This window comes from Pogona vitticeps, chromosome 4 (assembly GCF_051106095.1).
Source record: "Pogona vitticeps strain Pit_001003342236 chromosome 4, PviZW2.1, whole genome shotgun sequence".
Taxonomy (NCBI): domain Eukaryota; kingdom Metazoa; phylum Chordata; class Lepidosauria; order Squamata; family Agamidae; genus Pogona; species Pogona vitticeps.
Genome location: NC_135786.1, coordinates 171,854,332 through 171,877,500, shown reverse-complemented (window position 1 = coordinate 171,877,500; position 23,169 = coordinate 171,854,332). Strand labels below are relative to the sequence as shown.

The following is a 23,169-nucleotide window of genomic DNA, read 5'->3' as shown; positions in this document are numbered from 1 at the left end:
GGGAGCCTCAGGCATTCATGGCCTGGAGTCTTTGTCATCCTGATCTCTGGTGCTCTCAATAATGCAGCAACCCTTTGCTCAACCAAAGTGTCACCTGTCTAGGTGAGTTGTGCCATCTTGTAACTGAAGTGACAGTTGTCTTTGAGTACCAGCAATCTTCACTAACTTCCATCATCCCTGTTAGAAAAGTAACATTTTTGACAAGATGTTGGATTTTCTTTCTCCCTCTCTTTTTCTTCCCTTCAACCTCTTAAGCACCTGATCAAAAAAATTATTCTTGAAAAAGACTATTTGCTTCCAAATGAAATAAGCTTGAGATGAGATGGAACATAGAAAGAAAGTGAAATGTTGATGGTAGAAGTTAATGAATCAGGTAGCAGAGAGAACATTACAGATGCTTGATAACATGCTCTAACAGCTTCCCCCTTTCTTTTTCTCCATATAAAGAATGTGTGGCAGTCAGTTGTGTGGCAGGATTCTAACATCTGTCCTATCCTATAAAGGTAATTTGCATAAGTAATGGGAACAGGTTAAATACTTTCATTCTAACATTGCCAGCAGGGGTGAAAATGAACATTTCAGTGAAATATTCACGACAGAGCAGGGTACTAGATGGACTGATTCATCTGCAGCTCTCTTTGGCAATCCAGAGAAATTATTGAATGTGTGCACCTGCACATTGTTCCCATTAGGATCGCTGTGGAAATACAGCAGGGTGTAAGCTGCTTGCCTTTCCATTTAAAATATTTTGCCTCATAAGGATGGAGGGGAAAACTAGATGCTAAAGGGAATATGTATTGCCTATAATTAACTCATTTTGCCTTTCATAGTGATTATATTACATGTAATCAGAGTTATGTGCTTCAGCAGTCTGATTTTCAAACTAAGTTCCTGTTGATCAATCGATGACCAGTCACAAAAATCTGAAGAAAATCATGTGCTATGACCAACAGATACCTTTCAGCACCTGAAGAAGGACCACGTTCAGATAACCTGATAGGTGTGTTGACTAGTAAGATCGATAAAGGATGAGGGCAGCTTTTAAGATGGGGAAAAGGTGAGAATCTTCCAATCTATGGCCCTCTGGATGTTTGTTGTTGGACTCCATTCTCCAAGATGTCATGGAGATGGTCAGGGCTAAGGAAGGCTCGTAGTGACATCTGAAATGCTAAACATTTGAATCCTCACTTCTGCTGTAATAACAGCACATTATAAAGAAGATATGTTGGTGTTCTTATAGGTCCTTGTGGGCACCTTGACAATATAATAGAAGTAACTACATTTCTTCTAAAACATATGGTTCTTTTCTGTATTTTGTAGTCCTTTGTATTTTGGACACTTTTCTACAGTGACTTTGTATGTCTCTCTGTGTGTGGGGAGGTTAGATTGATGTGAGTCATACTAAGAATCAGAGTTTGCTGGATCAGGGAATCTTAGATCTTTTGAAATACATGAGATTTGTCTCACTAGCTTTAGTGGGTCTGCTCTAAGTGTGATCAACTCTGGCTCCAACTGATACAGATGTTATTGTGGCAACTCTGCTTTCCCTCTAATAGAAAAATTAGGTGTAAATGTTTAGAATTAAATTGGGCAATTATATTTTACATATAATGGAAGCATACCCAACCACACCAAGATTTCTTACAGCTTTTAGTATGCTTGTGAATAGTTGTATACATTAAGTCACTAACTTGCTTACTTAAACCTTTCTGCTTCCTTTTTTTGTTTTGTGTTGTTTCATTTCTGGAAATTATTATTGCTTTAAGTTTATATTTAAGTCCATCTTGAACCCACAAAATTCATTAAAGCGTAATCTGAACGAGATCCATAAAAGGAACCACTTGACTCCAAAATACTTGTACTTAAGCCAATTTATTAACCTTGAGGTCAATGTAGTTCCATGGGATAAAATTCAAGGAATTGATTTTACTTTCTCTGGATTTTACATTTTGTGTGAATGGGTTTAATGGGTTTACCAAAATGTATACATGTGTGCATACATACTGGCAAAAATTCTGGTTACAGCAGAAGTCAAAGCATAACTTTCCATCCATTTCTGCCTGCTAAACAAAGCACCATTGTCACGATTCTCGAGGGCATGTATGCATGCCTGCTGGGTTGGTGCATACATACATAGGTTCCTGAGAATTGTGGTAGCGGCACTTTGCTTACCAGGAAAGACCAGATGCAATGTTATGCTTTTGCTTATGCTATGAAGGGGATTTCAGCTACTGATATTATGTATTCCTATTTAATCAGATTGTTAAGTCATGTCTGAAGAGTCGGACATGACTTAAACAACAACAATTTAATCAGATTCTTAAGTTGCTTTGAAAAAACATGTATAGGTTTTTAAATATAAAAATATATATTTAGCAGAAGAAAAGTATATCTCAATGTGGATTCTGTGATTGATATATTGGATTTTTTTCTAAAAGCTATATGCGATAGAATGAGAAAAATTGTATCTATTGTATAGTGTATATATTAACATGTATATATTAAAAGTATGAATCTTTTTCTATGAAGTCTTGCTTCAGCAAAACCTGTGAACAAATTTGTATACTTCATTAATGGACACATGTCCTAAACATGGACCAAGACCCAGGAGCTTTCCCTCCTTTCTATTCTGCTGCAGTCTTTTGTGGCATTAAAATCTAATTCTTAAGGGATGTCTAGGCCTCTGAAACAAATTTTTAGGATATGCTAAGGGATGGATTCCAGAAGAAGTTTTGAATTTCTGGTGAAATTCTCCTTTTGCTACACAGTAGAAGTGCAGAGAATAGCTACAAGTTCCCCAGCGTTCACCCCTTTTTTTATTAACTGGCAATTAAAGTCTCAATAACTCATTCTGAGACATTGGTAGGAGAAAGAATTAAAAAAAATTCTTTACTTGCAGTTACCTGAAATTCTGTATACTGCTTTCTTTATTGCACACATACTAGCATCCAGCCAAACAGATTGACAGCAACAAACAGCTGCCACCAACCAATGAAAAAGAGAGAGAGAGAGAGAACACTTAGTAGAAAGGTGAGGCTTTTTTGAATTTCCAAAGCTGAAAGGAACAATCCGGTAGTGCTGGATAAAAGCTAAAGGTAAAAGTTCCCCTTGACAATTTTTGTCCAGTCGTGTCCGACTCTAGGGGGCGGCGCTCATCCCGCTCTTCAAGCCATAGAGCCAGCATTTTGCCCGAAGACAATCTTTCCGTGGTCACATGGCCAGTGCAACTTAGACACGGAACGCTGTTTACCTTCCCACCGAGGTGGTACCTAATTATCTACTTGCATTTGCATGCTTTTGAACCGCTAGGTTGGCGGGAGCTGGGACAAGCGACGGGCGCTCACTCCGTCGCGTGGATTCGATCTTACGACTGCTTGGTCTTCTGACCCTGCAGCACAGGCTTCTGCGGTTTAGCCCACAGCGCCACCATGTCCCTTGTGCTGGATAGAGCTGACTAATCTCAGCTCAGAAAACTCCCTCTCAGTCACTCAAACTACAGATAGCATGGAAGGTTGTAAATAAAATTCCAACCAAAACAACATGCACATATGTATTTGAGCTGCCTGTAAATGTCACAGTACTTAGCTTCTTTCTTTAAAGTCTAACTTAGTTTCACTGAGGTTGCAGTAAAAATGAAGCATATGCTTAGTTACAATATCAAACTAAAGCTTTAAACTCTTACTATAACTGATCGACCAGACTCCAATTAGTATTCAGATAAAGTTTGTGCAATTAGCTGTTGCATGTTAAACAAATAGCACATGAACACTAGTAGGATTCTGGCCATTATTTGGTATCGCTGATGCTTTTAGAAACTCCATGTAACTACGTTGTGAAATAATTAAAACAGGGTGGAATCCATAGGTTTCAACAGTTGCCTCACTGATTTCAGAAAGTGTGTGTGTGTGTGTGTGTGTGTGTGTGTGTGTGTGTGTGTGTGTGTGTGTGTGTGTGTGTGTGTGTGTGTGTGTGTGTGTGTGTAACAATAATATTTTGTTCATCTTAAAATAAGTGTGGGAAAAACATGACAGCTAAGTGGGAATGAAGACCATGCAAAGAATAACATGATAAATGTGCTTTTATGAAGCCCTGGCTGAGAATCAGTGGTAGTGCATTTGATATGTATAATATTGCAGAACTCAATTTTCACATGCATCACACACACACACACACACACACACACACACACACACACACACACACACACACACACATACACACACACACACACACACACACACACACACACACACACACACACACACACACACTGTATTATCATTATCTATCCAATTTGCTTTTGGCTTTTCAGACAATGGTCTGAGTTATTTACAGTTACACCTTCTCACTGAAGCAAACACAATGTGCCATACCACTAACACATACAATATATAGCGCCTCATGTCTACTTAGATTAGAATGCACAAATTTTAATGCTGTTCAAAGATGACAGCACATCTTTGGGGAGACATTGGCATCCAGAAGGCATATCATATGGGCACAGATTTTTAACAGGATATAATAATAGAAAAAGAAAAACAGATACGCTCAGTCTCCAGTTATTTTCTTCCAATAACAGTAATTTGTAGGATTTCCATCCTGCTAAATTATAGAGATGCAGAAAAAGACGGAGAAACTTGTGGTATTATACATTGTGATGCAGATCGTTGGGAATATATTGTTAGGTATCTTAAAATAAAAATACAGCACATGTTCTAAATATTTCTCTGTGATTACAAGCCATGTGGGCAACCCTGTATTATACTAAAAAAAGTATCTGAAGAGTCGAAGGAAGAAATTAAATTAGACATAGTTCATCTCAATATTATTTAATTAGTTGACCTTGTTGGCAGTTTCATATAGTAACAATGAAGTGCAGCCTTTATTTTCTGTGGTGTACAATATTGTACCATCTGATTGCTGACAATTGCAAGATGAAACTGGAATTTGTATAAAACATTATTTTTAATAAATCACTTTTAAAAGCATATACATTTATTTCCCTATATATTATTTTTCAATAACTTTCTAAGCTTAAAAAATATATTTACCTAATGAAACACTATGGTTTTTTGTGTGTGTGTGTGTTAACATTTTTTGTATAAATTCTGAATTCCAAGTAATACATTTATCCCACAGGAGTAGCAACATTTCAGTTAATTTTTTTTCCTGAGGCAATTCTGTAGTTTAAGCTGTGATAAATGATCATATTAGTGAATGTACATTTGTGTGTGTGTGAGAGAGATGTTTGTACAGTACATTGGTATGTTACACTGTAAATGACAAATTGAGCATTTAAAAAATAATGTCAATCAAGGAGGAAAGTATCTTACATTTTTGTGTATGTTGCAGTCCAGTATGAACTTATATTGCATATGTCAGTGGACATTAATTTTGTCCTGTAATAGGAAATAGGACTGGCTGGATAGTTCAGTGAATTAGATATGTGCATCCCAACCTACGAGGCTTTGGGCAAGCTGCACAGTCCATAGAATGCCCCCAGAAGATGGTACGGGTAAACCACTTCTGAGTACTCTCTAGTATATAGAAAACCCTCAAAAGGGTTGCTATAAGTCAGAATTGACTTGGCATTATTATTATTATTATTATTATTATTATTATTATTATTATTATTATTATTATTATTATTATTATTATTATTATTATTATTATTATTATTATTATTATTATTATTATTATTATTATTATTATTATTATTATTATTATTATTAAAAACTCCAGGGGCAGTCAAAATTATTAAAACTGACTGGTATTATGTAAGAGATACAAGTTTTAACAAAAAACCTGAGTAGTTGATATCAACACAGCATGTATGCTGTTCCTAATATTGCCATTTTGTGTAGCTCTGATGGTGTGATTTCTGAGATCTGCAACTGCTTATAGTACCATGTGAAATTTCTTGATAGTGTTCCCAAAGCCACAATGACTACGGGGACCACTGAAGTGTGTTTCATCCACAAGCAAGACATTTTGATTGCCAGGTCTCTGTATTTTGTTAGTTTTTCCAATTCTTCTTTTCAACTCTGGCATCCCCTGGAATTGTAATGTCAATGATCCAGACATTTCTTCATTTTATTACTACTATGTCTGGTGTGTTATGTTCAAGGTGTCTATCAGTCTGGATCCGGAAATCCCACAAGATCTTGATTTCCTCATTTTCTGAGACCTTCTCAACCTGATGTTCCCATGGGTTGTTTTTGGAGGCTGGCAAGTTATATTTTTTGCATAATGACCTGTGCACTAATTTTGCCACTCTATCACACCTAACTTTGCAATCTGTTTGTGCAATCTTTGGACATTCACAGATGAGGTCTGACACAGTTTCATCTTCTTCTTGGTAGAGTCGATGTTTGCTGTTAGCACTAACTCCTTGGATCTTAGCTTTCATCATGTTGGTTTGGCGTGGTTGTTCTTGTGCAGCCAAAATCAAGCCTTTGGTTTCTTTCTTAAGGGTTCCCAGTTTTAGCCATGCCCATGTTGAATTATGATCATGCTTCCCATCAATATTTCTCAGGTGTTGTCCATGTATTGGTTCTTTTTTCCAGCTGTTTAGTTTCTTTTCTAATTGTTTTTTCTTATATTGAGCCTTTGTTTCTGTTGTTTTCAAAATATTCTCCATTTTCATTGATTTCAGTAATTTTTCTCTGCTTGTACTGATATAATCTTTTAGGCTTCTTTTTTCTTCCTCTGCTATCTCCTGTATTTGCAGTAATCCACAGCCTCCAATTCTTCGTGGTAAATATAATCAGTCCACATCACTTTTTGGATGTGGTGTGTTATGCATGTTCATGAGTTTCCGTGTTTTTTAATCCAGTTCTTCTAGTTTTGAGTCCAATCTATTATTCCTGCTGGGTATCTAATTACTGGAACGGCCCATGTGGCTATGTCTTGTATTGTATTTCCCCCATTTAATTTTGATTTTAAGATTTTCCACAGTCTTTCTATATACAGTGGTGCCTCACTTAACGACATTAATTTGTTCAGCGAAATTGCTGTAGAACGAAAACATTGTAAAGTGAAATTAAAAAGCCCATTGAAATGCATTGAAAACCGTTCAATGCGTTCCAATGGGCTGAAAACTCACCATCCAGCGAAGATCCTCCAGAGGGGTGGCCATTTTCAGGTGCCTGTAAAGCGAAAAATGGCTCCTACACACGGCGGGGAGCCATTTTGTACACCCGGTGGGCATTTTGAAACCTGACGATCAGCTGTTTTTGATCGTTGTAAAGCGAAAATCGGTTTCCGAAGCAGTGGATTTCCCCCATTCAAACCATTGTTTTGTGATTGCAAAAGCGATCGCAAAAACATCATCATCAAGCGGATTCGTCGTTAAACGGGGTAATCGTCAAGTGGGGAACGACTGTATTATATTTCTGTCAGTTCTTTAACTTTTGTATGCACAATGTTGTCTGCTTCTAGTATTTCAAGGTATTTATAATTTTCATCACTTGAGAGTAATTTTGTAATATTGCCATTTTTAAACTCTATTCCCTGACGATCTTTTTCTTTTATTTTGTTCTTTATCTTCATCTATTTTTTAGCTGTAATATCTTAAAATTACATTGTTGTTTTTATTGTAAGCCGCCTAGACTGGTCTAATACGATCAGATAGGCGGGATAGAAATAAAATAAAATAAAATAAATAAATAAATATTCCATCTACTTTTTGGATCTTGCCACGGTGTATAGGCAGAGCTGCACATTTGTCAATTCCAAATTTCATCTGGATATCTTCACTAAATATTTGCACTGTGTTTAGCAGTGATTCCATCTCTGGAACTTTTTGCATATTATTTTAGGTCATCCATATATAAGAGATGATTGATTTTACCAGCTTGTTCTGAAATATGGTAGCCCAATCCAGTTTTATTTAAAATTATTGACATGGATTAGTGAAGTGTTAAACAGCAGTGGTGACAAAAAATCCCCCTGAAATATTCCTCTTTCGATCTTACCTTCCCCAATTTCTTCATCATAGGCCATGAGGAACTTCTGAATGTTTTTACTTAACATTTTTAGACAGGTGTTAATGCAGCTGTGTGGCAATGAGTCAAATGCTTTTTTAAAAAAGTCTATCCAGGGCATGCTAAGGTTTGTTTTTTGTCTTTTGGCATTCTTCAGAATCATTTTATCAATTAGCAGCTGATTTTTGTGCCTCTTAACTTTTTAAAGTTCCCTTTCTGTTTAGTTGGATATGAGGAGTTTTCAGTTAAGTATTTATATATAGATCTTGCAGGTACTCCTGTAAGGAGCTTGAATATTGTTGTAAGGCATGTAATTGGTCAATAATTGCTGGGTTCCTTGCCCTTTTTATGATATTTTATTATCAGAAATGTGTGGCCTGTTGTCATACAGTCTTCAGTTGTAGAATTTTGAAATCAGACAGTGGTCCCCAACCGTTTTGGGACCATGGACCGGCTGAACCTCTGAGGAAGGCAGGCCCCCCATGCTTGTGGGGGCACACTGGGGTGCGCATGCACTCTTGGGCACATGTGCATGATCTCGGAGGCTCATGTGCATGCTCTTGGGCATGCGCACACACTCTCAGGTGCATGCACACTCTCTTGGGTGCATTCGCAAGGCGGTGGGGGAGTGCATGTGCCAGAACCAGTGTGAGCACTCCCCCACCCATTCAGGCATATGCAGGAGCACCTGCATGTCTGCGCACATGCTCACCCCTTCGCGTGGGTGCTTGGGCACATGCATGTGTCCGCAAAGCAGCTGTGGGGAAGGGAATGCATGCGAGGGAGTGGGAGGTCTGTCTCCGCGGCCCGGTCTGGCTCAGGCCATGGACCAGCACTGGGCCGCAGACTGGGGGTGGATGACCTCTGAAGTAAGTGGTTAAATTGCACTGCTATACGTTGATGGAGACTTGTTAGGTGCTTTAACCAAAATTTGTGCAGCTCAACTGGACCAGATACACTCCAATTTTTCACAGCCTTTACTTGCTTCTTAATCATTTCAGTTGTTACTACAATATCATCCATTTGTTTTCCGTGAGTTTCTCTACAAGTGTCTTTAATCCACGAGGCGTTTTTGTTATATCTGGTTGGGCTTTTCCTCATTTCTATTCAAACTTTTAGAGCATCATCTTTACATGGTTCTAATTTCTTTTGCTATGCATTTTCTCATAGTGATTTATAGAATAATAGTTGGTTATTTCAAAATTGAGTGTTTTCTCTATATTGTTTCAAGCATCCATCATATCTTTCAGTTTTCTTAGCTGTAGCTGTTACCCGCTGTTTTAATTCTTCCATAGTTCCAACAATTGTTTTCCTTTCTAGGTCATATATTTTGCATAGTCTGGCTTTTACTTTTTCATGTTAACGTTCTGAATCTTTTAAGTGCTTTAATTTGCTAATGACTGCACGTAATTTGTTTATTTTTCTTTCCGGACGAATTTTCCATTTTCGGGTGCAATGAGTTTTCTGGGAGTTTTTGCAGCTTGTAAGCAAGTTCCATAGTTACTATGCTAACTGCGCTATACACAAGCTGGTTTGTTTCCTCTAGCGTGTTGGTTGGGATTGTTCTGATGACAACATCTGCATCATTCAGTAGATCTTTTACTGGTTTACTCTGTAATTGGCGCAAATTGGGGAGCCTTTGTCTTTCTGTGTTCTGGCTAATATGGGTTACTATTTTTCCCCTCAGTGATGTTTGCCGTTCTTTCCACTCATAATTTCTGGGTTGTTCCATAAGTTGTTCCTTTATTGATATGTTTTCTTCCACTGTTGTGTCTACCTCTACCCTCCATTTGTCTTCCATATTATTGTCGTTGTCCTGTGTTGATTTTGCCACCTTTACTAGTTCTTGCAATTCCAGTTTTGAAAACACTTTACTCTGGATGATAAACCTTCTCTGGTCCATTAATTGTTGTTCAGTTATGTCACTCCTTGGGTGTTTCCTTTTCCAAATTTCCATCATTCTTTTTTGAAAACCACAGATTGTTTGGTTTGCCTCATAATAACATTTCATAATTTCTCAGTTTTCGGCAAGAGTCCAGGTTTTGCGTTTACGTTGTTCCAGTAGCTTTGCAGCAGTTTGTCTTGGTCCCTCCACGAGGTCTGCTGAGCCCTGTAGCCCATTTGTCACTAGATGCCCAGGAGCTATAGCATCTGACGCGGTCCTTGTTAACCCAGGCGACGACCGATCTAGTATAGATTTCTGTTTATTTCTTCTCATCATAATTGATGGTTGGTGGACACAGTTAGTCTGGCTTCTCAGCTGAGACCTGTCTGGCTTGGGAGACCCTTCAGCATAGCTCTCAACCTCACTGAAGCACGCAAGCCCCCTCCACCTCAATAAAGCCTGTGCCCATGGAGAGGATGATAATGATGACGATGATGATTATCTCCTGCATTTATTAGTTTGGCTTTGCATAAGCATCTGTTTACATCAAGTTTTCAAAGACCAAGTCCAGTAACTGGAATAAAATATGTGTTTTGTTCCTTATAGGGATCTTGCAAACAAAACTGAAATACACCATTTAAACTTTGAGAATCTCCTCTTCTAATTTCATGAAGCAGTTTGTAGCTGCATTGCCTTGAACACATGACAGAGGGAAATCTTTATGTAAAGCTGGAACATGGTACTTGAACTAGCACTGTACCCTGTTTCCCCGAAAATAAGACCTAACCTGAAAAGAAGCCACCCTAGTATGATTTTTCAGGATGCTCATAATAATAAACCCTACCACAAAAATAAGCCATAGTTAAGTGAAACCCCGCCCTCTAGCATTGTGCAGCAAACAGAAGATGACATAACTATAAAATAAAACATCCCCTGAAAATAAGCCCTAATGCGTTTTTGGAGCAAAAATTAATGTAAGACCCTGTCTTATTTTGGGGAAAACACGGTAGTACTCACAGATAGAAATAAGAGTGAGCAAATAGATAAGTTCCAAGGACGAATTATGATAACATCTCCCAAGTGCTGCCAACATTTATAAAGCAACGTGGAGTCTTTCTTTGCTGCATGTTATGAGCTGCAGATTGTGCTAAGTATCACAAGTATCTGTTGTGTAGCAATTTGAAGTGTGTACAACACACCCTTATGATTAAGTAAGTCTCACTGTCTGCAGTGGTGGTTATTCCAATCACAGTGGGTTTTTTGTTGTGGCTAGTTTATCTTAAACTGCATTAGGTTGCAGTTTGCTTGTTTAAAAGACTGGACTTCCAACTTAGTATTTATGTAGTTTTGTGATCTCTTAATTTTCTCATTCTGGGGCAAGAGGACATACAGTATGTGTTCAGAAGGACGTATGGCAAGGCTCCTTTGCTCTGTCCCATACAGAATGCCATAGTAGCTATTACAATGCAAACTTAAATAATGTGCAGTGAAGTGAGTGGTAGGGTAAAATCTCGTTCATATCATCCTTTTTAAGTAATATGAAACAATTGTGAAATTGAATTTATGTGTGTGATTATATGACTGCACATAACAAACAAGAATCATTCTCTCTCTCTCTCTCTCTCTCTCTCTCTCTCTCTCTCTCACTCACTCACTCACTCACTCACTCCATTAATAAATATATCAGTCTATTCATGTATCTCCATTTGGGAAGATACTCATTTCTGTTTTCTCATGGAAAACAGAAATTCCTTTTAAAAAAAAACTTTTCCATATTTTGCTTTCTTTTTGGGACCTTTGTCTCCTCTGGTTTGAAATCTCTCAAGATTATAATATTTGAATGGGTTTTCCATTACCAATAGAAATTTATCAGAAATCACATTCTCTTTAACTTGTCACTTTTAATAAAATAAAAGGAGATTAAGGGAAGAAGAAAGATCAGAAGGGAAGGAGGGGGGAAACCGGTGTACTACAGTGGTCGGTGAAAGGGGATCAGCAGGCATCCTATTTTTGGCCTGCTGATTTTAGAAATGTTGAGTGGTGTTGATTTATGGGACAGAAGGGAATAAATTAGCATCTTAGCATACGTTTCTAAAAATAAATGTTTTAAAACGATTTCATATGAAAAGACTAGTTCTGCAATCCTATACACATTGAATCAGTAAGCTTTGTGAGACTTTTTCCCAGTTAACAATGTGTGAGATTAAAGCTGCGGAACATAACAGGGTAGTTACAGTGTCAGAAAAGCTTTTTAAAGCAAGCAATTAGCATTGCATTTGGAAAAACAACGCAGTTATAAAACCAAGGTTATGGGGTTTTGTTGGTGGTGCTGCCTTTCACTCCATATTATAGCACTCATCCATTTTTTTCTTCTGAATGAGAGTATGTATTCCTACTGGACGTCTTGCTCTATGGGCGATAAGTGTATGGAAGATGGTATGTTTCCTTAGTTGTTGCCTGAGCACTTCCCCTTTCTCATGCAAGGGGGGCTGCATACAAAGCTGGCTTTCGGAAAGGTGAGCAGGAGGTGCCATTCAGTCCCTTCTGTTCATCATTTCTTTGTGGATATTGAAATGAGTTGTAAATATGCAACCCTGATGGCTATATGTGTGCTTGACAGGGTCAAAGCCATTGCATGTAAAACACGCAAGTACATTTTGCATGCAAACAAATATTTCTTCAAAATATTTTTCACGTTTAGTGAACTATAAATGTAAAAAAAGAGTTTTGGTATTGTCAGGATCCTCGATGTGCACACTGAGTCTCCTGCTAACACAGCTGAGGTGAACATTATTATTTTTAGCAAAGTTCAATTTTTTAAAAAAAAACCTGAGCTCATGATGTGTAAAATGATTTTGACTACAGTGCAAAAATTACATTTATCACTTAGGTACATGTAAGGCACTTCTGTGAATTGGGTCCTAAGAATAAATGTATTTTGATATAGTGGCCATCTGCTCATGAATATCACATTTGTTCGTTTAAAAAAATAGTTTGATTCCAATAAACACATAATTTGGTAAGATTATGTTGTTTCACCAGGTGGCATCACAATAGCAAAGTTTCATGTTTGCTGTAAGCCAGTAATCAAGCTGGATATACCATTGCATTCTTTATGCATGTCACTTTTAAATATTCATTTCTCTTTTTATTTTATTTTTAGCTGCCAACCGCTCTTGCCAAAAGTGTTACGTGAGGTCTGCGTCATAGCATTACATGGACGCACAATGTTGTGTAGGCCAAAAGGAGGCAGCATTTCACAGCAACCTGTCACATTGGGCTTTGTCGTTTCCATATACTGTAATTTGAATGCACCTTCATGCTTTTTACTTCTTTTTTAAATAGAGATCCATGGTATTTAAAATTGAGAGCTGTGAAATGAAGTCCCTTCAATATTTATCCCAGTCTGTTTGTTCTTCCACGGTATATAGCCGCTGCTGAGGTTATTGTCAGACAAGGGGATTACTTAGAAGAAACTGACCGCCTCGGGCAGCGTATAATTAGAAGCTGAAAGCACGTTAGCATTCTAGCCGTGTGTTTCCTTCTGAGCTTTGTGCCTGAGCAATCAGACTTTCAAATGAAACCAGTGTTTATTATAAATGACTAGCTAATTTGCAGGCTGCACAAGGTGAGAGAGACTCTTGTGCTGTGACAAACAGACATTTTTCAGCGCCAAAAAAGTAATTCTTGCCCTTAATGATGAGCTATCTGTATCAGTTAGTTTGATCCTCATAGAAGATTGTTCTCTCTTTCTCTCTCCTCATAAGACTTATGCAACCTACAGACACTAAAAATTTATCCCTGTCTTCTTATTCTCTGCAGTTAGTAGGTTTTTGTTTTTGCAGAGAACTGATGTCAAGAAGACTTGAGAAAGCTGTTTGGCACCTGTCAAATGTTTCCTGTAGGGCAGGTTTGGATGTCATAAAGCACCTTAGTTTATCATGACAGGAATGAGCCACACTCTGGCCTAAAGCCTCCCCCTTCACTTGCCCCCTCCCAAGACATCTGCAAATAGATGAAAGCATGTTGCTTCCTTTTTCCTGTTGGTTACCATGTAGTACCATATGTTATGGTTAATGTTGACTCTCTTACGTAGTAATGACTTCTGGGAGCATATCCTATGGTCTGATGTAGGCTTGTTCAAAACAAAGGATAGTTATTATTTACTAAAGCTAGGCAGCAGTATTATACTGAATCTGATCATTGGTCCATCTATCCCCTATTATATAGCAACAAGGGTATTTTCAAGATAAATATAAAGCAGCATTGAAAATGATGGCAGTGGGGAATGAGAAGAACTAGAACAACAACTACTACTGCTGCTACTACTAGCAGCAACAGCAGCAGTAGTAATTAATTTGAGTTCCACAATTGCCATATTTTTTGCTCCATAAGACACACCGGACCTTAAGACGCACATAATTTTTAGAGGAGGAAAACAGGGAAAATACATTCTGAACCAAATAGTGTAATGAAGTATTTAATAAACTATAACAGAATAACATTTGAACCATGTAAAGAGAACAGCAGTCAACAGTGGCATTAAGAACCATTACCACTGTCATTAACAAATGGAGAGACTTAAAGCTTTGTGTACTCTAGTTTATGTACCATAAATTTGTGTACCATAAATTTAATTCAAGTACATATAGACCATTATCAGCCAGTGCTAAGACCTAAACCACGCTACCTATATTTTACATTTCCTTTCATCCACCTCCTCACCATGCTTATAGAAATGTCTCAATGACAGATGAGATTGTTGTGCAACTCTGCCCATCTACAGCTCAAGCCTGTATTAAGTTAGAAATGGTTTGTCTGATTTGGCACTGCATTGAGAGCTCCCTTTTAGTTGTGTGGAGGATAAATACTGGAATTAAACTATTTAACAGCTGGTTTTCCTTATTTACTTTAGGTTATGCAAAAGAACAGCAACACAAAGCTTAACCCATTCACCAGCAGTAGCACATGCTCAGCATAAGACCAAATCTCGGGTTTCTGATATAATTGAACATTTATAGCATGCAAGGCACAACAGCCATGAACAATGTTCTTGACGAGCCAAAAAAACTGAATACAAACTATAGTAGCTGAAATCGGGAAGCAGGTACTGTAATCCAGTTGGAAGTCACGAGGCACAGTTAGTTTCCTTGCTGCAACACCCTTTGGAAATACATCCTCTGTTAGATGCCCAGAACTAGTTGAAAAGTTTGCAAGTTAAATCCAAATTTCTCATAAGAATGCATTGAAAATTAATTAATGCATTCTTATGGGGAAAAAAAGGTCAGAAACTTTTAAAAAATTAAAAGAAAGTCACTTACCAGGTACTGTAGACTGAGCGCAGCTCTTCACAGTGCCTTGGTAGACCCCAGAAGAGTAAAAAAAGAGCCCCAAACAGCTAAAGGCCAGCAGGCAGCCGGCAGCCATTTTGTGCTCTTCTCCGCTCCTTCCCCCCTCTCCCCACCTAACAGCTGATCGGCGCTGGTCTGAAACGCTTCCCAGGCAAGCAGGTTTCAACTCAAACAGAGTACCTTTTCACCCAAGCACGGTTTAACCCAAAACAAGCAGCTTTAAAAGAAAAACAAGCAGATTTTTAAGGCAAGCATGAGCGTTTCTACACAAGCAGGTTTCAACTCAAACGGAGCACCTTTTCACCCAAGCACGGTTTAACCCAAAACAAGCAGCTTTTAAACTAAATTTTACATTTTAAAATGACAATACCAGGCAGTCCCAGGTCTCTCTCCCAGCTCTCTGAACTGCTTGTACTAGCAAGGAAGCAGACAAGCAGCCTCTTCACTAACTGAAAGTTTGAATTTCCCCGCTTTCCCTGCCTTCCCTGCATATCAGGTATGCTAATATCTGTGCACTGGAGGATTGTGAGAGGAACATTCCAGCCCCTGATGGGGGTCCTGTGGGGCACCCCAAAACACTGAGTAGGTCTCTTGGCCTCTTTCAGGACTGGGGCTGTGCAGCCCTGCTCTGATCAGGAGGTGTAGCCGGGTGTCACCATGCCTTTGGGGGATAGGGCACAGAAAGGGAAAGAATTTTCAGGAGCCATTCTAACTCATACCTTGCAGGGGAGATACCATTATTGTAAAAGTGGTTTTCCCAGGGTAAGGCTCATCTACTGCACTTTGGATGTGCTGACCCCTGTGATTTCCCCAAATGTGGGAAAATCAACTGCCTAAGTGGGGGACTGTGTTTATGGTTTCCCCTGGTCTTTCTAGAATCACCCTTTCCCCTTTGGTCTTTGGCTGTTTTTACTGCCTGCTGCCATAGGCCTGTTGGCCTTGCTGGTTTTTCCAGGTGGGCTGCAGGAAGCAGATCCTGGAAAGCTAGCAGTGCAGAATGGTGAGGTCCAAACAGCAAGCAGTCTCTGGTGCCTGTTCAGAGGTCTCTCAGCATGGCAGTGGGAGGCTTCTGGGTGGTGGTGGCTGAACCCTTTTATTACTGTATTTACTCCATAAGACGCACATACTTTCTCCCCCTATATTGGGGGGAGTGCGTCTTATGGAGCAAAAAATACGGTAACTGATTTTAGTACTCCATGGTAACAGAACTTCTTAATTCTTTTGTGTTGATTTTGAGCACTTATAGCAGTAGGAGTGATTCTGGCCAACATTTTGTAGGGCTTGTGCAGTGTAAACTCTCAACCGTGTAATCATTGTGTGAGATCTGTGCCGGCTGTCTGTTGCTCACATGGACGTGCTTGGGTTGCATGCTGTGAAAACTTCATGCAGGATTCCCCTTGTATGAGTAGCATTTCACAGTAGCATTTTAGCTTGGATCAGGAAAATTTTCATTCAGATCCGGACATATTTGAATCCTTATTTATTTATTGAATATTTTAACTTGCTCTTAAAGTAACAAAAGTAAAAGCAGAGATAAAAATAGACTCATGGTTAAAACATTAAAAAAATTAATTTAAAATGCACTTAAACATATAGCAGTAAGGAACCTGTAGCTAGAAGGTTATTGTGATAATGTAACATGATCATTCATCAGTTTAGAAATTTGATAGATAAATAAATAAATAAACAAACAAACAAATAAACAAAAGCCATAACCCCTAGGCCGTTTATTCCAGAACAAATTAGTTACAGTGCCATGGTGCCAAAAATAAGTGGCTGAAGAATATATTCTTAACATTTTCATCACCATGTCATTCTGTTGGTCAAATATTAACCCTGTTGATATTTTGTGGGAGACGTTTAGCAGCAAGCAGAATGTCGAGCCAAGATGTGTGTATAGAACATGGTATACCCCCAAGATGGGGGTGGGTGGGTTTGCTGTTGATTATAAACGTCTTTGTTAACTCCTCTAAAAGTACTGGAGTTAACAAAGAAAACTGAAAGAAAATGTGTACTTCTGTAATTTTACCTTTTTATTTATTTTCATTTATTTTTTTCAGCTTATGTTCCCGAGGAAGAACTGAAAGCAGCAGAAATTGATGAAGATACTGTTGAGGATGATGGGCTACCTCTGGACAGCCAGGAAACTGAGTACATGTGCAATGATGAAACAGAGATCAAAGAGGCTCAGAGTTACCAGAACTCCCCAGTCAGCACAGCCACAAATCAGGATGCTGGTTACGGTTCACCATTTAGTGAAAACAGTGACCAGCTGGTTCTTTTCAAAAGCACTTCCTCCAAAGACGAGAGGGAAGATCACCAGTGCTTGGACAATGCGTCCTATCCACAGGACAGCTTGGCACAAATCAAAGCTGTCTATGCAAATTTACTGTCAGAGTCTTGCTGGTCCAGTTTGGCTTTGGATTTAAAAAAATCAAAGAGTAATGAAAACAGCCAGAAGGAAAATACCACTAATAGCAGCAGCTCTAGTACCAATACTCCAAGTACCAATACTCCAAGTACAAGTACCAGTACCAGTACTAGCACCACAACAAGTATCAGTAGTACTAGTAACAGCAACAGTAACAGCAACAGTGGTGGCTCAGGTTATGACTGGCATCAAGCTGCATTGGCCAAAACTCTGCAGCAGACCTCATCATATGGACTTCTCCCAGAACCTAGTCTATTTAGCACAGTGCAGCTTTACCGGCAAAACAATAAACTGTATGGTTCTGTGTTTACTGGTGCCAGTAAGTTTCGGTGCAAAGACTGTAGTGCAGCATATGACACACTGGTGGAATTAACGGTGCACATGAATGAAACTGGACATTACCGGGATGACAACCGAGATAAAGAAGCTGAGAAGACCAAACGGTGGTCAAAACCCAGAAAGCGATCACTTATGGAAATGGAAGGCAAAGAGGATGCCCAGAAAGTGCTCAAGTGCATGTACTGTGGGCATTCATTCGAATCTTTGCAAGATTTGAGTGTCCATATGATAAAAACAAAGCATTACCAGAAAGTGCCTCTGAAGGAACCAGTACCAGCCATCACCAAACTGGTGCCTTCTACCAAAAAGCGAGCACTTCAGGACTTAGCTTCACCTTGCTCACCTGAGCCAACAACAATCCCATCAGAGACAATGCTTAGTGAAGCAGCAAAGGATCAGAAAACTGCCAACCCGTATGTGACTCCAAACAACCGCTATGGCTATCAAAATGGTGCTAGCTACACCTGGCAGTTTGAAGCCCGCAAAGCCCAGATACTGAAATGCATGGAATGTGGCAGTTCACATGACACTTTGCAGCAGCTTACTGCCCACATGATGGTCACTGGACATTTTTTGAAAGTAACTAATTCCGCCTCTAAAAAGGGAAAGCAGCTCGTTCTGGATCCTGTGGTAGAGGAGAAGATACAATCCATACCTTTACCACCCACCACCCACACGAGATTACCAGCTGCAAATGTTAAAAAGCAGCCAGGTTCTCCTGCTGGATCTACTACATCTGAAGAAAAGAAGGACCCAGAGAAGGAAAAAGTGATTGTTCCTGAAAATGACAAAAAAATTAAAGAAGAGAATGAGGATTCTGTTGAAAAATTTGAGCCTACAGCAGTCTACCAGTACCTAAGAGAGGAAGATTTAGATGAAAGCCCAAAAGGTGGGATAGATATATTAAAATCCCTGGAAAATACAGTGACAACAGCGATAAGCAAGGCTCAGAATGGTGCCCCTTCGTGGGGAGGCTACCCCAGTATTCATGCAGCTTACCAGCTTCCAGGGTCTGTCAAGCCCATTCAGCCAGCTGTGCAGAGTGTTCAGATGCAGCCATCATACGCGAGCAGTGTGAAATCTTTGTCTTCGGAACACAGTGCACTGATCCACTCACCAGGGAGCCTGACACCCCCTCCTCACAAAAGCAATGTCTCCGCAATGGAAGAGCTAGTGGAGAAGGTCACCGGCAAAATCAATATTAAAAAAGAGGAAAAGCCTGCAGAGAAAGAGAAATGTTCTCCAGTCAAGCCATTGTCACCTGCTGCTAAGGAGAACAAAGACTTTCCCAACTCAGAGGAAACCAACAAGCTGCCACCCCCGCAGCAGCAGCCACCGCAACAACAGCCGCCACAAAAAAAGAGTGCTGAAATGGAAGGTCAAAAGGTCAAAAAGGACAGTCCAGGAGATTCTCATGCTCTTAATGGTACTGAATTAGCAAAAGCGAAAGTGACAAATGGCTGTAGTAATTTGGGTATCATAACAGATCACTCCCCTGAACCATCATTCATTAACCCTCTGAGTGCTTTACAGTCCATCATGAATACACATTTGGGCAAAGTATCTAATCCTGCAAGTCCTTCTTTGGACCCATTGGCCATGTTGTATAAAATCAGCAACAGCATGTTGGACAAGCCCATTTACCCAACAACTCCAGCCAAGCAAGCAGATGCCATAGACCGGTACTATTACGAGAACAGTGATCAACCTATCGATTTAACGAAATCGAAAAACAAGCCCCTTGTTTCCAGTGTGACTGATTCTGTCTCCTCTCCTCTGAGAGAAAGTGCCCTAATGGATATTTCTGACATGGTGAAGAACCTCACAGGGCGCTTGACTCCCAAGTCTTCAACTCCATCTTCTGTGTCAGAAAAATCTGATGCAGATGGAAGTAGTTTTGAAGAGGCTTTGGATGAACTGTCCCCAGTACACAAGAGGAAAGGCAGACAATCCAACTGGAACCCTCAGCATCTTCTGATCCTTCAAGCCCAGTTTGCTTCCAGCTTGAGGGAGACTCCTGAAGGCAAGTATATAATGTCGGACCTAGGCCCCCAGGAGCGGGTACATATCTCTAAGTTTACTGGTCTTTCCATGACCACAATTAGCCACTGGCTGGCCAATGTGAAGTATCAATTAAGGAGGACAGGTGGAACTAAGTTTTTAAAGAATTTGGATACAGGTCATCCTGTTTTCTTTTGCAATGATTGTGCCTCTCAGTTCAGGACTGCATCTACGTACATAAATCACCTGGAGACACATTTAGGGTTCAGTTTGAAGGACCTGTCCAAGTTACCACTAAATCAGATTCAGGAACAGCAGAATGTTTCAAAAGTCCTCTCAAATAAGACTTTAGGTTCACTTGGAATTGCTGAGGAGGACTCAGGCTCCACATTCCAGTGTAAGCTCTGTAACCGAACTTTTGCGAGCAAGCATGCAGTAAAACTGCACCTTAGTAAAACACACGGCAAGTCCCCTGAGGACCATCTGATCTATGTGACTGAGTTAGAAAAACATTAGCGTCCAGGTAAGCAGCCAGGTATGCAAGTGACCACAGGAACATTGCACTAAACTTCTTCATAGTACTGCACTAGGCCTGACCTGAGCCTCTGAAATCAGTCTTACTTTTGTTGCTGAACTGCCTATCTGGACCTTGGTTTTTCTTACATAAATTTTGTAGTTATATTTATATGCTCTTTGTCTGATCTGTGCATGTTTTTTAAAATTTGTTTTTTTCCCCTTTCCTTTCTTTTTTTTTCCTGTGAGTCAAAGTCTGACCTTTATTTTCAACATCTGTCCTTGATGTTAACCTATCTTTTGTAGAATATAGTGGGAGACACTATTGAGAGCCGTTAATTTAGCCGTAAAGAAAGACACAAAGAACAATAACAAAAAGACACCCTAAAATTGCAAAGTTGCCATGACAATAAAGGTCACAGAACCCTGTGGTGTCAGTTTTTAACCCTCTGAGGATCATAATAGCATTTCTGTGCCTTTCCCAAAAGAAGTTAATGTTATTTTTTTAAAGGCATTTCATCCTAACAGAGCTGGGTCAAAAACAAAACTTACATTTAATAAATTTAAATGTTAAAAAAGCCTTTTAAATGCAGTCTGATTTGTGAAGAATAAAAGCATGCAGCTCTTTAATAATGATGAAAATCTATCGAGTGCTCAAGGGGTTAGAAAACCGCAACCATGTTTAAGAACATAAAAATAATAAACCAAGTTGCCACTATGCTGAAACCCTTTGGATGCTGAGAATTGCCTCTTGGTTGGCAAAAACAAAAAAACAAAAAACAAAAAAAGTATGCAAGTTATTTAACAATGTAAAAATGCTATTTCTTTTTCCTGTAAAATACTGCAGTTTATAGTTATTTACAAATGTAAGCTTTGGTACAAGCTGACCTTTCTATAGTGTGCTGCACTGGTACATGAAAATGAAACAATAAATAAATGAGGCAAGTGTTGGATTAAGTTCCTTGTAAATTGCCAACATCAGCTTACTGAAAAAAGTACATGTTACATATCGTACCATTTTAAACTGTTCAACTTCCTTTATACCTTCTGGCTGTATGCTTTCTCTTTTAACTTTTTATATTGTCATTTTATATTCAATTTCTGTGTATATAATGTAAAACCACACTTTTTTGAATAAAATTTAGTTCCTGCAGCTTGAGTTAAATAGAGAAATTTTACCGGCACCTGCATCTTCCCAGATGCATGTACGCAAAGGAACTATCTGTCAAAATAAATAAATAAAAATAAAGCAAGCAATGCACTATGAATTATACATTTTGATGTTTTATCATTAATATTGTACAGTACATTTTTGGTTCACACAATTAAATCCACTGTTTTCTCAAATGTAAAATAAACCCACTTGCAGTTCTTGATTTATGTATATTGTGATGTCATCATTACTTTGCTTTTGAGATCTTAATTTCAGCACTGAGAAATTTTCAGTATGTTGGACGCTATCTGTGTAGCCTAAAATGCTCCATTCAATTGTCTATGCATTAGTGATATCTCAGGATGTTATTGCAATAGTTTATGTTGATGGATAGAAACTCATGCAATGTTGCCTGTTAGGAATGAGCATTCTTACGAAGGTAGGCATTCTTGATTTTGCCATGTCTTACTGTAAATCAGCCATTCTCAACAAGGGTCATATGGCTCCTGCGGGGGGGGGGGGCTGGCACATTCGAAGGGGCCACAGACTGGAAGCAATTCTTCATGCATCACCTTATAAGGTTCATTATGCGACATATAGACTCCTGAATTGTCCTATATTTCTTTCATGTTACGATAATAGCCATGGCCAAAGAAAGGTTGAGAATGACTGCTGTATACCTAGTATTAGACACCCAGCTGTCTGTTTTCTAGGTCCCATTTGTGAAACAATGCCATTTTGCCGCCTCCTCGTGTGTCTATGAGAAGCTAAAAGGCTGCTATCCCCCTCATAGGTCTTGACATGGAAAAGGAAAGATGTGCGACACATTCTGCTAATTTCTACTTTTGTCATTATTTAGCTGCTCTCTGCTACTGAGTAGTCAAAGTAGCACAAAAAGTCTTCTCTGCCAGGTCTCGTGCCATGTTTTAAAGTGATTTACCAATCATCTTGGCCTGAATCTGATTATCAGTCCCAGCTAGAATGGATACATTGGCTAGAATCCAGTTGCATAATTTGTGATATGTAAGGCTGATCATGTCATCAGCTGCAGCAATTTTTTTTGGGAAATGAAACATTTCTGATTTTCTCTCCCAAAGGACCTCAGGCTTACTTGGAATCCCTTTGGTGGTGGGGAAGCTTTTTGGAGGCCACGGGACAACGGGCGAGTCTTTAATTTCTGAAGTCATTTCTGCTGGTTAAATCATCCCAATGGCACAAGTTTCAGAAAGATCTCCCATTCCACAGCCCCCAGTAGCTTCCCATAATTAAAGGGATCCCAAGAGAACCTCAGGACCAGGGAGAGATGTTAGAAATTTGTCAATTCCAAAAAAATCTCCATGACTGATTATGTGATCAGCATTATGCAGCATATGTTTAAAAGCAACAGGATTTCAGCCATTAAATCAATGAGGAATTAGTAAGTCAGCACTTACATAAATTCCCTTGCTTCAGTAAGTCTCCTCTGATTGGGACTGAAGGTTGGATTTAGGTCATATTTGCTGACTACTAGT

At 39.1% G+C, this 23,169-nt stretch overlaps 1 protein-coding gene, 1 long non-coding RNA gene and 1 pseudogene across 3 annotated transcripts in view; 2 read left to right on the top strand and 1 right to left on the bottom strand.

Moving 5' to 3' along the window:
• LOC144589247 (uncharacterized) overlaps positions 1–7,978 on the bottom strand; it is a 35,520-nt gene extending 27,542 nt beyond the window's left edge. Inside the window, exon 1 of the long non-coding RNA XR_013545272.1 lies at positions 1–7,978. This exon is cut by the window's left edge and continues 2,505 nt beyond it. This is a non-coding gene — a long non-coding RNA (uncharacterized LOC144589247).
• The window catches only part of TSHZ1 (teashirt zinc finger homeobox 1), a 99,877-nt gene extending 77,992 nt beyond the window's left edge, over positions 1–21,885 (top strand). For both annotated transcript variants that reach the window (XM_072998741.2, XM_020801819.3), the window contains exon 2: positions 17,282–21,885. In XM_072998741.2, coding sequence (XP_072854842.2) covers positions 17,282–20,508 — 3,227 coding nt within the window. In that variant the 3' untranslated portion in view covers positions 20,509–21,885. The remainder of the gene's footprint in view (positions 1–17,281) is intronic.
• On the top strand, positions 15,933–16,087 carry LOC140707120 (U1 spliceosomal RNA; annotated as a pseudogene).
• Positions 21,886–23,169: the final 1,284 nt, after the last annotated feature.